The sequence below is a fragment of the Haliotis rufescens genome, unplaced genomic scaffold (genome assembly GCF_023055435.1).
Source record: "Haliotis rufescens isolate VD_foot unplaced genomic scaffold, xgHalRufe1.0.p SCAF_1, whole genome shotgun sequence".
Classification (NCBI taxonomy): Eukaryota; Metazoa; Mollusca; class Gastropoda; order Lepetellida; family Haliotidae; genus Haliotis; species Haliotis rufescens.
In genome coordinates, this window is record NW_025963779.1 from 74,583,815 (window position 1) to 74,599,815 (window position 16,001).

The 16,001-nt window shown below is 39.6% G+C and overlaps 1 protein-coding gene across 1 annotated transcript; it reads right to left on the bottom strand.

Annotated features, from left to right (window-relative positions):
- Positions 1-1,537: 1,537 nt before the first annotated feature.
- On the bottom strand, positions 1,538-10,608 carry LOC124146793 (methyltransferase-like protein 27). Its single transcript, XM_046517247.2, has 6 exons — positions 10,458-10,608; positions 8,724-8,863; positions 6,709-6,837; positions 4,590-4,725; positions 4,289-4,387; positions 1,538-2,636 (listed from the first exon to the last, which is right to left on the bottom strand). The coding sequence occupies exons 1-6, from the start codon at positions 10,489-10,491 to the stop codon at positions 2,467-2,469; spliced, it is 708 nt and encodes a 235-aa protein (XP_046373203.1). The 5' UTR covers positions 10,492-10,608; the 3' UTR covers positions 1,538-2,466.
- Between the last annotated feature and the right edge of the window lie 5,393 nt (positions 10,609-16,001).

The following is a 16,001-nucleotide window of genomic DNA, read 5'->3' on the forward strand; positions in this document are numbered from 1 at the left end:
ACTGTACTTGTGTTCGGCTGATTTTGACCACTGTGAAATAACTTAACGGGGAAGCTTTTCCCCGGCTGAAACGGTGTAGCCACTTAATGCGTACCTTGTTGACTGAATTATTTAAGGTTAACCAGGAAGCCTATATGAGATGCATATACACTTGTTTTTAAATTCCCTGCCTTATCAGCTCAACCGGGCTGTTGGACGATTGACTCGAACTGACCAACAAGACAGATTACAAAATTCAGTATATAAATATTGTGAACATTTAATGTACAAACACACGTGTCACATTAATTTACATATCTTTACTAGCCATGGCTAGTCAGGTGTACAATCGACACCCAGAACTTCATACATTTGTACTTGTCAAAAAAAGCCGTCACATGAGCATCGGGGTTATAAGGTGAGACCGAGCTAATTGTGCCCGACGACATTGATCGCGGCTCGCTTATTTGCAGCAAAAACAGCGGCGCCAAAGAGCATTAATTTATTACAAGAAATTGGTATGATTTGAGGCTCTCGCTTGTGATTTATTTAAAGAAAGACAATGATTAGTAGCATGATATAGATCATAACAGGTTTAATTGTTACTAATTCGGCAGGTTGCGTTAGCCATCCAAGCATTTATGACAAAACATTTACACGGAACCATCTTTTTAACTGTAAAAGGCGACTATGCTTGTAGTAAGAGGCGACTAACGGGATCGGATGGTCAGGATCGCTGACTTTACTGATGCATGTCATCGTATCCCAATTGCGCCGATCGTTGCTCAAAATGTCAATCACTGAATTGTCTGGTCCAGACTCGATTATTTACAAACCGCCGTCATATACCTGGCATATTGCTGAGCGCGGCATTAAACAACAAACAAATAAACAATCAAACATAAGAATACGACTCTGCGATACGAAAAATGAACCAAGCCGTTTTGTGTTCTGACCGGTCGCCGTTTCCAACTGGTGCGTATTGGGATTATTACAATACACGTGGTGACAAAATGTGTAAACTGGTTCAATCGTCGATACGCGACGCAAGCTTAACAGTTTTAGCCAACATGTAACGTAGAAAAAAACGATATCATTCAAACTGTACCATATCCAGTTACAGGTGCGCATGCGTAACATCCAGAGGGTTATTAATTACGAATGCAAATAAACATAGATACTCTCAGTTTGGCCTTATTTTCTCTCCTGTCGATTGTCCTTCCACGCCGTCTATTCGGTTCTCACCACAGATCTTCCATAAATAGTTGTTTCCATGATTGTAAACAAAACTTTCAACACTAATAATTCACTGTAACAAATGATATATATTGGGATAACACTCTTAGTAAAGAACAGATTCTCGTACTTTTTTGGGTTGAGTCCCGTCCGGGATTCGATCCCACACCGCCAGAGTGAGGCATCTAATAGCCAAGACATGACTCAAACCAAAACAGTACGAGAATCTTTACTTTACTAAGAAAGTGTTATCCCAAATATAACATTTGTTACATTTGACCACTTTCTAAATGGCATTGTGAATTCATAACTAACGATTCACTGCAAAAAAAGAAAGAATTTATTTCTATTTCCAACAGTTGTTTTTAGTATCTGTAACAAAGAATCGCAGCAGTGTCAATACAAAAGCTGTCATCCATACACTTTCTTGTCATTACTTCAGTCAACTTCAACTATGGCAATAAAGTAATTGACATTCACTCGCCATTGGTTAAAGTATGCCGGGCGTGATGCGACTCTCTGAGTACATTCTATTAATCAGTCCTTTGTATTCATACGCACATTGTTCTCATTGTATGGCTGGTTTCGATGCTCATAATGTCTTGTCCATACTCGATTACTTACAGACCGCCGTCATATAGCTTGAATATTGCTGAATGTGGCGCTAAACAACAAACAAATAAAACATTGACCCTTGAGTGCATTCTCCACCTGGCAAAAATTACCAGAGCTGCATCATATATAAGCATCATGATTGCAGTGTCCGAACGATTAGCGGTGGTACTCAGATCTGTGGTCTGTCTCAGATTTGTGGTAGTCTCTGTAGTCTGAACTTGATAGACATGAATATGACCGGTCATCACCTTGTTTCCTCTTGGTGTAGGACTACAGAACGTGATAGACATAAAGATGACCGGTCATCACCTTGTTTCCTCCTGGTGTAGGACTGCAGAACGTGATAGACATAAAGATGACCGGTCATCACCTTGTTTCCTCCTGGTGTAGGACTGCAGAACGTGATAGACATGAAGATGACCGGTCATCACCTTGTTTCCTCTTGGTGTAGGACTGCAGAACGTGATAGACATAAAGATGACCGGTCATCACCTTGTTTCCTCCTGGTGTAGGACTGCAGAACGTGATAGACATGAAGATGACCGGTCATCACCTTGTTTCCTCCTGGTGTAGGACTGCAGAACGTGATAGACATGAAGATGACCGGTAATCCCCTTGTTTCCCCCTGGTGTAGGACTACAGAACTTTATAGATATGCAGATGACCGGTAATCCCCTTCACGATCTCGGGCATAATTTTCTTGTCCTCCAGCTTCCATAACCCACGGTTCCCCAGGCTGAGGAGATTCGTACGGAGGACATCACTCTCGAAGATGTAGTCGAAGTGACTCATCAAGATGTGGCCTCCTACAAAACAGGCGATAAATGGAAACAGAGAGAACAGATACAAAAGCAGTCAAATGATATCCCTATGGTATTCAGTGGTATTAATTGTATATATTTTCCATGTAGGCCCCATTCCCGTGTGCAGGGCTAGAATTTCACATTCAGTATACTAGTATCCATGACATTGTACAATTAGGCATGACACAGACTTGTCGAAATGAGAATCGGGCCATTATCATGTCATTTTCATCTTTCCTCTGATTTGTATGACCAAGACTCGATACTTTTTACAGTGAAATATTTGGAATACTGTCAACTCACTGGATCACGATATTGCGAATTTCCTCTGAGTATTTTATAGGCTCTTATACCTGTGTATGAACTATAGGTTGCGTTAAGGAGATTGACGTTGCCGGAAAGCTGAAAGACCATTTTTATCGCCACATTTTGTCCTGCTCTACTGGTGGCATACACATACAAAGACTAGTCAATTGTTCACCTGACATCACATGGGAACATAAAGTACAAATCGAAATAAGGAATTACATCTGATATCATTTTGGCCACTGATGCCTCAAATTTGGAAATGTCCTCCACTTGTCTATCACAAAACAGCAGATGAGTGAGTGAGTTTGGTTTAACGCCGCTTTGGACAGTAACACAGTCGTATAACGACGTGTCAGCTACAGACTGAGGTGATGCAGGTTCTAGTTGTTCACTGTTGTGAAACGTTCAAGCACGGTTATGGTGCTGTGAAGCCAAGTATCATAATCGGGCGATTCTTGGATTCGAACCCATGAACCTAACGAAAGTACGTGGCACAAATCTGTAGCGTGAACTGTGGTGTCAGCGACCTCTTGGATCACGGTGCCTCAACATACATGAATAGAATAACTGCTGACATATTGCACGAATTCTGGGCTTTATGTTGGTCGAATTAATTGTTGGTTTACATTTGAGTGGACGAGTTATTTAGCGGTATGCGGGGACGAGTTATGTCCCTTTAACGGAGGTGAAAAACACATGTTGCGAAAAATGGACGATTCGATGCGCTGCCATGTGTTTTAAAGCTTTCAATCACGCTTTTGTATGTTTTTTGGGCTAGAGGCTGAATAAAATTGTCTGTCCATGTGTTTCAGAACATTGCGATTGCGAGCGGCATGTTCAGCTTGTCAAGTCAAACTGTATGATTAAGAGGATGTGTGATGCTCTTGACCCACTACAACGTGTTTTTTACCGGACATAGACGACAGGTCCCTGTAATAAAACCATTAAAAAAATATTTGAAGTGTGATGAATCAGTGAGTACATACCATGATGTCCACAGGAGGTGAAGTTTTAATCATGCGAATCAAGAACCGTTACACTATGAATGCGACCATAAAAATAGTTGTTTTATTTAATTTCTATTTTTTTTCGTAGTGGTCAGCGGAGGAACACAGCAAAAGCAATTTATAGGGATGTCAATAGAAAGGTTTCAACAACAGGAACTATGCATCTCAAAGCATCACGAGTCCTGTCCTAGTGTTAAAGGGAATCATATTTGTCGCATTTTCCACCATATGGGATTGTGAAATATATACATGACGAGGCTTTAGGGATGATTAAACGATATGCTGTATTTAACAAGGTGCAGTCTGTCAGTCAGTTAGGTCAGCAACTAACTCACTCACCTGATTTCGTAACACGCGCCAACTCCTCCAGGGCCTTGACGGGCAGTTTCTTGAAAAATTCGGAACTCAAGCCGACAACTGTCACTACAGTGTATGTGTCTGAAATCAACACAATTGGGAATTCGTTATTTTATCTAAATACAAAATACAGTTTTGTTTAGTCCTCTGTAGTGGATCCATGATCCATAAAGTCAAGAAGTGAACAAAACACATAAAGACTTCACTCAGGGTGAAACGTCACAGGTCTCAGAAAGGGGTGCCCGTCCGCAAGTGGTCTTCTGGATAACAGGTTAGGACTCACCATCAGAAATATCCAGCGTGTTGTCTGCAAGAATGTCACAGATGTATCGCTCATATAAGTTGTTTTTCTTGGCCTGTTCCAGCATCCCCTCAGACGGATCGAGTCCATCAATGTGCAGGAATCCGTGTTTCCGCATCTACAATATATTATATACAGAGTCTGAACCAACAGTATAGAATACTATCATAAAACGATACAAGCAGATTAAAGGTTTCATTGCTCGTGAATGAAAATTGGAGTTATTGTATTTAGAAAAGGTGGCACTCTTCGATCTCATGTGAAATTGTATTTTCTACAGATACCTAGAACTATTGTTTACACCCAAACGTGTATGGACTAATGGGGAGAGGGATAGGGGTGGGGTGGGGGGTGGCAGGGGTCGGACTAGTGCTTCAAGAAATGCCATGTTTGTCTCTGGACGCAACTGATGTTGTTGCTAATTATTTTTCAACAGAATCCCCCCTGAAGCCCACACACTTCCGTTAACGATGTTGCAGTGAGTGTCTGGATTCTACTGGTCCTTCACAGCAGAAATGATTCATCATCATTCGCATAATGCTTGTCAGACAGTTCTTTCCTTCGGTTTGGGAAGAGATTGAAATCTGATGAATATGGAAGATGTTCAATGACTTCAAAACCACAGTCATGCAGCGATAGCGACAACAAACTTGTGCACTGTTATTGTGGAACATCACACCTTTAATGAGTTTTCCACAACATTTACCCTTGATATTCTCACGCTGTAACTTGGCAGATTAGTATAATATTGGCCATGAATGGTGTGTTTTCGGGAGGTACTCCACCAGTGGGATCCCAGAAAATCGAGGCCATAATTTGCCAGCGGATGGAACAGACTTTGCCTTCTAAGGAGGAGGGTGCGCTACAAATTGCCAAACAAAATCAGCTGGGTCTACTCCAAAACGACGTAGTTTTGTCGAGAGATGATGAACCTGGAACGTTGATGGGATCAGAAGCCTTGGAACCCCCCGTGCTGAAACATTTGTACCCAGCATATTCCTCACATATTCTGAACTCTCTCATGAAAGATTCCCGCTATATTTACCATGCAGATTCGTCGATCATCAATAATCATATCAACATTATCCTTGGTGGATGCACATGAAGATTTTCCTGATCGTTGACCATCTTCGAGACTCGCTCTTCCCCTCTTAACAGTGGCAAAGGAAGAAGCACCGTCCCCTAAAGATGACACCATGTCCGCATAGTTGGGTTGGAGATTTTTGTTATCAGCGCGGTACCCATTGTGTCCATTTCATCAGAGAATACCAAGTCTCTTTGTTGCCTGTTGAGGTATGCTGCCTGGTTGTGTAGCTGGTTCAAAGGCAGCCTATAAACTGTGTTGGTTCGAATCTCGGACGGGACTCGACCCAAAAAAGTACGTGAATCTTTACTGTACTAAGAAAGTGTTATCCATAATATAACATTTGTTACATTTGACCACCTTCTAAATGGCATTGTGTGTTCATAGCCTATGAAGTTAATACATGCAAAATGTTAGCTGTACATATCCTTCGTAGTTAGACTCAGAACTTTTAAGCCGACCTCGTATATGTGAACGCCTCTACTTGCACGAGAGAAGTCGTGGTTTATATGTGAGGTTTCCGACCTGGAAATGAGGTTATTACGTGAAGGATAAAACACGAATCCGAGTTAAATACTTTGGATTGTAAAACTCGAGGGAAGAAACGCGAGGGACAAGCTTGAGGTATTGCTCCCGAGTCTCTCCTGGTAACGAGCACGAAATCAAAAACAAAATACCATGTGGTGGTCGGGTTCGAATCCCAGGATCGGGAGCTACTTTAAGAAAAGTTAATCCAGGTATGACATGTTATTGAATGGAGGTAGATGGTTGTGAATACTTAACAGAGAAGAAACAGGTTATTAGATTCAAAATATGAAGTATATAACTATCTGCTGCAACTGAGCCACAGATTTATAAATAAAATTTGTAAAAGCAGTGGTTTCGTGGACTTCACCCCTTCACTGAGCGCAGTTGAACCCGGAAGTAAACCCATCAGATAACATTACACAAATGTCAAAAACCGAGAACAATAGATGACGTCACAGAAGCTATCTAAGTATAGGTAACTACACCTACCTGGACGGAGGCCAACCCCGTTCCAGCAGCAACGTCCAGGATGTTGATCTTCTCCTTGCTGCCAGGATACAGTGATGCTAGACTGTCTCCCATCCACTTCGGCATTTTGTAATCCATCATACCCAGCACCTAGGTGACATTTGAAGAAACATCTACAAGTATACATTTACAGAAAGGGAAATTAGAAATATAAGTATACTTAAACTAGTTTCTTAATTACCCAAGCCGCGAAGAACTGGAGTACTACTCAGAGCTCCAGATAAGCTTTTGGTGTTGTGGGTATTTTACCCATGCATTTTAAAATCATTGGGTATCAGTAATTCTATCTGCGTAAAATAAAAACTATTCAAATTTCTGTTACCCACTAGTTTTTACACATGTGGGTATTTAAGTTAAATATTTAAAAACACTATTCATCCAGTCCCTGCAAACTGGTGTCGTGTGGGTTTGAGAGCTTTATATGACTCCAAAATACCACGATACTTCCACACGAAAGTGTGATGGCAAATGATCATGATGTGACTGTCATCGTGGAGTTTGGCAAGGTTGACGGAATGCCCGTTTATAATTTCAAAATAAGTTGCTGATTTGCTAATCGAATACGCAGGGTTACTTCACAATATTTTGATGATACGCTCAAATATTATTTTTGTAGCGTATCTGTAATGTTCGTTGCGTATTTGATATGCTTGGATTATATTTTACTGCGTATTTCTGCATTTCTGATGCGTATTTCACGCAGATACGCAGCTTATCTGGAGCTCTGATTGCTGGTACGGTTTAAAGCAACAATTGCTCACTCACTCTAATTACCGCCTTGCATTGTACTGTTATTCTAATTTAACACCAGGTGCATACTGATAATCGTATACATACGTAACAATAAGGTACCAGGGCAATTGGTATTTCTCATATCATATAGGCAATAGATATATTTAGACCTATGTATGTTTGATTGAAGTTGAAAAGGTCACAATGTCGTGAAATTAGCTTGAAGCCAGCGGCATAGACAGAAATGGATTGAATGAGCGAGTTTGGTGTAACGCCGCTTATAACAGGATTTTAGTTGTATGAAATATAAGCGCGTCAGCTTGGTGTGGGAAGAAAACACGTGGCCATCCTAGTCCTTTACCTCTTTGGTGAAACCTTTGAACACGGGTATAGCGCAGACATACTTAGAAACGGTGTGAACCATATCAGTGCGAAGCATGATCATAGGTTTCAGACAAAGGGCACAACTTTGCATAGAGAAGTGTGGCACCTTAGACGACTCATCTTCCCGAGGCAAGGGAGTTAAATGACTGTTAAAGTCCAGTTTCCACCCTTGACGAACTAGGCAAGAATCAATGGGGTCGATCGTAGCGCCACCAGTGACTATTACGAGTTATGTCCCTTATATGGCCCTCCTATTGACCAATCAGATTCCGATTCTCATATCACTTGCATTTGCTTCAAACAAAACACGTCAAGGCGATCTGATCGATAATCAAGATCTACAATGTAAAAATCGGGTCTCACTTCGCGAAGTGGATCAAATCCCGTGAGCACCTTTATTAAAAACATGAAAAAAATGGGAAAAGTTGAGTTGGCGGTACACATGCTTTATAAATCCTGCAATCGACCGAAATCTGAACGGCAGACTCGTTAGCCCAGCCAAAATATAACTCCATAATTCTAACCTAGTTCGGCAAGGGTTGAAACTGAATGAACCCTTGCCTCGGGAAGATGTGGACGACTGGGCCAGCCGTTCTCCCAACCATACTGCTTGTACCTTAACAGAATACTGTTACACTATACTTTTGGAACAAATGTACGTGACCGAAAAACTGTAGGCAGTCACTGCTAAAAGACCCGTCAGTATTCACACGTCTCCGTAACTATTGAACCACAAATTGTGTGAATCGTTACCTTAGATATAAAGACAAAATTCATGGAATCAATATCAGTGTTCCTTAAATATTTTTGCTGAGTAGGTGACCATCTGCTTTACGTTATTTAAATGAGGACATATTTACCATATCGTACTTGTCACTCATGTGGTCGAACCTCTTAACAACAGTTTCATTGTCCAGACCCTTTTCTATCAACGAATTGAATTCTCTTTTCGCTTCTTTCACTTCCTCTTCAGAGTATGTTCTTTCCGACATCTTTGCAACTGTAAGAACAAAACATAAAGCCACGTCTGAGTTTAACGAAGCCAATGTTTTACTGATATATGCTGATATATTTTTTTGATATATGCTGCCCTTTGTAGATATAGAATAATGTCCCTTTTCCTTTCAGGCTATATGTAAGTGTCGAAAGATATTGTTCGCTATTGTTAATTATTTAAAAGATAACAACAACTTGAGCACTTGAGCGACCAAAATCATAATTAACGTTTAATATTTTCCTACGATAGAAGGATATGTATTTTTTTAATTAGCGGTTAGATTATTTTTATGGAAAAAAACCCCACCTACCCCGAATCAAATGGGTGCTCCCTAAACGAATTGACATTTCATATTTCATCGTTTTCATTTGTGACGGCGAATAACTAGCATCAGATTTATGTGGGTGGCTGTGTTTGTACTTGCCTGGACGGTTTTATAGTGCTACCCTACTGACATACCAAGCCGTTGTTTCACATGAATACCCCAGTGAGTTAGTTAAGTTATTTATTTTGTTTAATGTGGTGTAATGCCGCTTACAAAAGTATTCCAGTTATATCGCGGCGTGTCAGCTACCCTACTGACATACCAAGCCGTTGTTTCACATGAATACCCCAGTGAGTTAGTTTAGTTATTTATTTTGTTTAATGTGGTGTAATGCCGCTTACAACAGTATTCCAGTTATATCGCGGCGTGTCAGCGTAATGTTGGAGAAAAGGCCGAAGAGATGCAGATCTGAGACGTTTTCCACTTCGGTGAAACCCACGAGGATGGGTACATGCTGCTGAGAAACCTAGTAATATAATCGGGGCGAATCGGGATTCGAACCCACAATCATTGGTTTCGAGAGTGCCCAGGGGAAGCAACTCTGCACAGCGAATTGTGGCCCCTTGACGACTGAACCAGCCGTGCCCCCTACTGACAGCGTGTTCATGAACTGAAAAAAAATATATACAATGGCTTTGCAGTGTACTCACTAGACAAATCTGACCTGCATATTGCACTATTGATATTAGATACTGGACCGACTTCTCGGTCTCGAGCCGTACGGTGCGTGAAGCCCATTTCTGGTGTCCCCCGCTGTGATAATTTTGGAATATTGCTGAAAGCGGCGTAAACATAAACTCTCTCGTTCCTCCTCGGTTTTGTGGATAGAGCGAGTCAGTATACTGTGTCTGAGTGGAGTATCAATGTTAAACCGCGATAGATGTCAGTGAGCCAGCACTACAGAACAGGCATTTGTCCGTAATAGTACAGGCACACACACACACACACACACACACACGCACGCACGTACCCACCCTCGCGTCACTTTATAAGTGCAATAATCTTGAATGCGACGTTAAACATCATTTCATATGCATCTCACTTCACAAGATACTGACAATTTCAAAGTGTCCTGGGAACAAAATGCGTATTTCGTTTCATGTGAATTATCCTGAAAGCATGGTTTTTGAATCACACTGTTCAAAACACGGCTTTTGAACCACACTGAAAGCACACATTGTGATTCATTATGATTGAAAAGTATATTTCAATTCATCAATTTCTATTGGTATTTTGTTAAACCCGGCGGTAAACCGCCCAATACCTTCTCACCTGGTGTACGAGTGTCTGGTTGATGCGTGCACATTCAGATAGGTCGTCCCAGCTGATCTAGGCTGCGGCAAGGAATGTTACTCCACTGCGTGCTGGTTTCGCCTCTCGCCTGGCGGACTGTGTTACAACATCGAAGTGCGCGATGTCAGACTGCTTCATGAACTCAAAACGAGGACGTTCACGCCGTGATCACGTGCGCAGATTATTCTGCAGTGGAGCGAAACCATTTGCCAAATGATTTGGAAACACAATCGGTACATCCTGTCGTAGACTAACGCTTAGTCACTGATGGTTTATAATTTTGATAAAAACAAGCAACTACATTAAAAATGATAAAGCCCCAATGAGATGGGATTCAGAACCTGTGGTAAAGCTAGACTTGTTTCATTTAGGGCTATAGCAACATGGGTTGGACGGGAGGAAACATAATATGGTTCAGGGACTGAGACCGACTACAGCATTATCATTTAGTTTCATTATCACAATCCGGGTGTGGGGCGACAGTCCGCTGACTACATTTAGCAGTGTGTGCACCGCACAATAGCCCTTTAAATAAACATCTGCATGACATTGTTATTTGATTCCAGCTCGTGTCTATAAAGTAAGTACGCAGCACACTGCCGATACGTAACCGGATTGTAATCACTTGAACAAAACTCAGTAATGTTTATCGCAAGCAATTTGGATATTTCTTGAAAAGCGCACTCTGGATTTTTTGTCATTTCTGCAAATAATATTCTTTTTCGCCGAAATGGCTTGTTATAACTTTATTAGTATTTGTACACAAACAGCTATATTTGTTAATTAATAATCGCGACATTTCGTCATTCCATTTCAAGTGGCGAAGACTACAGAATCTGTTATCGTAAAAAAATATTCGGACCCGTGAAAGTCCGGGTTAAAATAAGTCTACAGCAACCCATGATTGCCGTAACAGGCGACTGTGCTTGTCGTAAGAGGCGACTAACGGGATCGGGTGGTCAGACTTGCTGACTTGGTTGATGCATGTCATCGTATCCCAATCGCGTATATCGATGCTCATGATGTCAATCACTAGATTGTCTGATCCAGATTTGATTTTTTACAAACCGCCGTCATATAGCTGGAATATGAGTGCGGCGTTAAACAGCAAACAAACAAACAAACAAACATAAAAAGGCAAGCTCAATTCAGAGCATTCAGTTCAGGGTATTATGATCTAAGATCTATAAAGAAATATTTTGAAAGTATAACAATATATCTAGGTCTTGAATTTCCTTCCCTTCACCAAGTCTTGATATTATGATCCATTATCTTAACCAAACAGAAACGTTTGCTGCGTTCAAGCCCGTGTTGTGCATATGTACCTAAAATGATAGATTACTCAAACATGGGCTCACCGGCAACAAGCCTTCCATATCGCCACTTAATAATCAGGTCACAAGTTTTCCACTGAACTTCCAACATAACAGGCCACTGGCTGTAAGCTTTCCATACGACAGACCAAATACTAGGTCACTGGCGACAAGCTTCCAACTGTCACTGGTCCTGACATAAGCATCCAAACATGCCGTAAACCTTGCCGCGTCTACCGTCGCTGTACTGGGAATGATACACGTGAAGAATGCCGAACGGACACAACAACGAATGTTTAATAAATGTCGTCCTTCAACGTTGAAATGACATTGATTTTGAGTTAACTTGAACATCGAGATGGTGTTGAATCATTGAATCAACATCAGATATTAATGTTGAAACAATGTCAGATTGAAACATACTTTCCATATCGAAAGACCAATGTTGAATCAATGTTGAAACAATGTCAGATTTAAACATACTTTCCATATCGAAAGGCCAATGTTGAATCAATGTGGAAACAATGTCAGATATAAACATACTTTCCATACCGAAAGGTCAATGTTGAATCAATGTGGAAACAATGTCAGATTTCAACATACTTTTCATATCGAAAGGTCAATGTTGAATCAATGGTGAATTAATGTCAGATTTAAACATTCTTTCCATATCGAAAGGTCAATGTTGAATCAATGTTGAAACAATGTCAGATTTAAACATACTTTCAATATCGAAAGACCAATGTTGAATCAATGTTGAACCAATGTCAGATTTAAACATACTTTCCATATCGAAAGGTCAATGTTGAATCAATGTTGAAACAATGTCAGATTTCAACATACTTTCCATATCGAAAGGCCAATGTTGAATCAATGTGGAAACAATGTCAGATTTCAACATACTTTCCATATCGAAAGGTCAATGTTGAATCAATGTTGAAACAATGTCAGATTTTAACATACTTTCAATATCGAAAGGTCAATGTTGAATCAATGTTGAAACAATGTCAGATTTAAACATACTTTCAATATCGAAAGGTCAATGTTGAATCAATGTGGAAACAATGTCAGATTTAAACATACTTATAAACATATCGAAAGGTCAATGTTGAATCAATGTTGAAACAATGTCAGATTTCAACATACTTTCCATATCTAAAGGCCAATGTTGAATCAATGTTGAAAACAATGTCAGATTTAAACATACTTATAAACATATCGAAAGGTCAATGTTGAATCAATGTTGAAACAATGTCAGATTTAAACATACTTTCCATATCGAAAGACCAATGTTGAATCTATGGTGAAACAATGTCAGATTTAAACATACTTTTCATATCGAAAGGTCAATGTTGAATCAATGTTGAAACAATGTCAGATTTAAACATACTTTCCATATCGAAAGACCAATTTTGAATCAATGTTGAAACAATGTCAGATTTCAACATACTTTCCAAATCGAAAGGCCAATGTTGAATCAATGTTGAAACAATGTCAGATTTAAACATATTTTCCATATGGAAAGGCCAATGTTGAATCAATGTTGAAACAATGTCAGATTTAAACATACTTTCAATATCGAAAGGTCAATGTTGAATCAATGTGGAAACAATGTCAGATTTAAACATACTTATAAACATATCGAAAGGTAAATGTTGAATCAATGTTGAAACAATGTCAGATTTAAACATACTTTCCATATCGAAAGGCCATTTTTGAATCAATGTTGAAACAATGTCAGATTTAAACATACTTATAAACATATCGAAAGGTCAATGTTGAATCAAGGTTGAAACAATATCAGATTTAAACATACTTTCCATATCGAAAGACCAATGTTGAATCAATTGTGAAACAATGTCAGATTTAAACATACTTTCAATATCGAAAGGTCAATGTTGAATCAATGTGGAAACAATGTCAGATTTAAACATACTTATAAACATATCGAAAGGTCAATGTTGAATCAATGTGGAAACAATGTCAGATTTAAACATACTTTCCATATCGAAAGGCCAATTTTGAATCAATGTTGAAACAATGTCAGATTTAAACATACTTATAAACATATCGAAAGGTCAATGTTGAATCAAGGTTGAAACAATATCAGATTTAAACATACTTTCCATATCGAAAGACCAATGTTGAATCAATTGTGAAACAATGTCAGATTTAAACATACTTTCCATATCGAAAGGTCAATGTTGAATCAATGTTGAAACAATGTCAGATTTAAACATACTTTCCATATTGAAAGGCCAATGTTGAATCAATGTTGAAACAATGTCAGATTTAAACATACTTTCCATATCGAAAGGCCAATGTTGAATCAATGTTGAAAACAATGTCAGATTTCAACAAATTTTCAAATATCGACAGGGCAATGTTTAATCGATGTTTGTTTTCAACATATTTTCAGATATTGATAGGCTAATGTTGAAACAATGTTGATATATTGTTTTTCAACCTCAACCTCAGATCAACCAAATTTCAACACTGTAACATTGATGTGGAAAATACTTGTGAAGGGCGATGTCAGGCCCAGATGAGGATTCAGAAGTTGAAAATGACATACGTGAGCAGTACTCGTCAAGGGCGGATCCAACATGTTTAAAAGGGACGGATCCAACATGTTTAAAAGAAACGGGTCCAAAATAACAACATCTTCTCTCGGGGGACTATAACATAGTATACATGGTTTTCGGCAACCAATGTTTGCCGTAAAAGGCGACTATGCTTGTCGTAAGAGGCGACTAACGGGATCGGCTGGTCAGGCTCGCTGACTTGGTAGATGCATGTCATCGTATCCCAATTGCGTTGATCGATGCTCATGATGTCAATCACTGGATTGTTTGGTCCAGACTCGATTATTTACAGACAGCCGTCATATAGCTTGAATATTGCTGAGTGCGGCGTTAAACAACAAACACAAAAAACATAAACTTGTTTTTTTAAAAGGGGTGGACCCCTCCCTTCGTGGATTCGTCTGTGTTAGTTGTTGATTCAACGCCCTATTGGGTTTGGTTTGCTGATTCACTGTGGGGACAACAGTGATATCCAAAGTCTTAAGTAGGTTCTACCAAAGGCAGAATCCATTCTACGTTACCGATTAAATCTTAACCATGCATTACGCGGGGAAATATGGTATAAATCAAAGGGAAAATAGCTTCAGAGTTACAAGATTAGGAACAACTAAAATAAACCTGAATAATTTACATTAATATTCCCTGTTTTCAATATATGCAGATATGAACGATTTGTATGCTGCTCATCCTGCTGTTAATGATGCTGTTACACCAAGTTCTATATTCACATCACCGTCGGGCGCTGTTATAAACTCATTGTCAGTGTTAGCGCGAAACCAATTCAAAATACAATAAGATTATATAGACAGAATTTTCACATGATCCCTAACACTTTGACAATTTTTCCGTCGTCTATTTGTAAAAGAATTCTGAAAATTGTATTGGACTTGTGGGTAATTGAAATAGGACCTTATGGGTAATTGAATAGAAAGTGCATGTACATGCTTTTCTATTTTGTTAACAATTGCATATAACAGGTTACATTTGGTCTAGTACACTACTGCCTAGAAGTTCATTCCCCTTACACGCATTGAGCAATGTGTACTAGAAATATGTAGAGGACAGTATTAGGCAATGGAACCGAACCATAATATGTCTCATGTTGTGTATTAGATAATGGTTATGCCCTGAAACTGTTATAACTTTAGATCAGGAGGGCAAAACATTAAAGTGTTTTAAGTGAGTGAGTGAGTATAGTTTTAAGCCGTTTTTAGCAATATTCCAGCAACATCACAGCGGGGGACACCAGAAATGGGCTTCACACATTGTACCCATGTCGGGAATCGAACCCGGGTCTTCGGCGTGACGAGCGAAGGCTTTAACCACTTGGCTACCCGACCGCCCCTCAAAGTGTTTTAAGATACACGAGCGTTGGGACTGGCTGGTTTACACCAGAACGTTCTGTTTGAAATCAGTCACTGACATGAGAAATAAGTTAATTAAGCAACATAATAATGCATAAATAATTCTATAGAAGTGAAAAAGAAATTAAATTAGCTTTACCCGGGGCGTATTGTACTCATCCACTTTCCTGTACACATGTAGCGTCAAAGAATACGATATTGCATTGGCACTTCGAAGTTGGTTGACTCATTTGCGTTGTTGACTGACGAGTAACACATGTG

What these genes read in the sequence shown, in the direction of transcription:
- LOC124146793 (XM_046517247.2), bottom strand. Translation starts at nt 10,491, where the DNA reads ATGTGCACGCATCAACCAGACACTCGTACACCAG. An exon ending in TGAGTGACAAGTACGATATG is followed by an intron (nt 6,838 to 8,723) that starts GTAAATATGTCC and finishes AATGTCACCTAG; the next exon opens with GTGCTGGGTATGATGGATTA. An exon ending in GGCGCGTGTTACGAAATCAG is followed by an intron (nt 2,637 to 4,288) that starts GTGAGTGAGTTA and finishes CCTGTTTTGTAG; the next exon opens with GAGGCCACATCTTGATGAGT.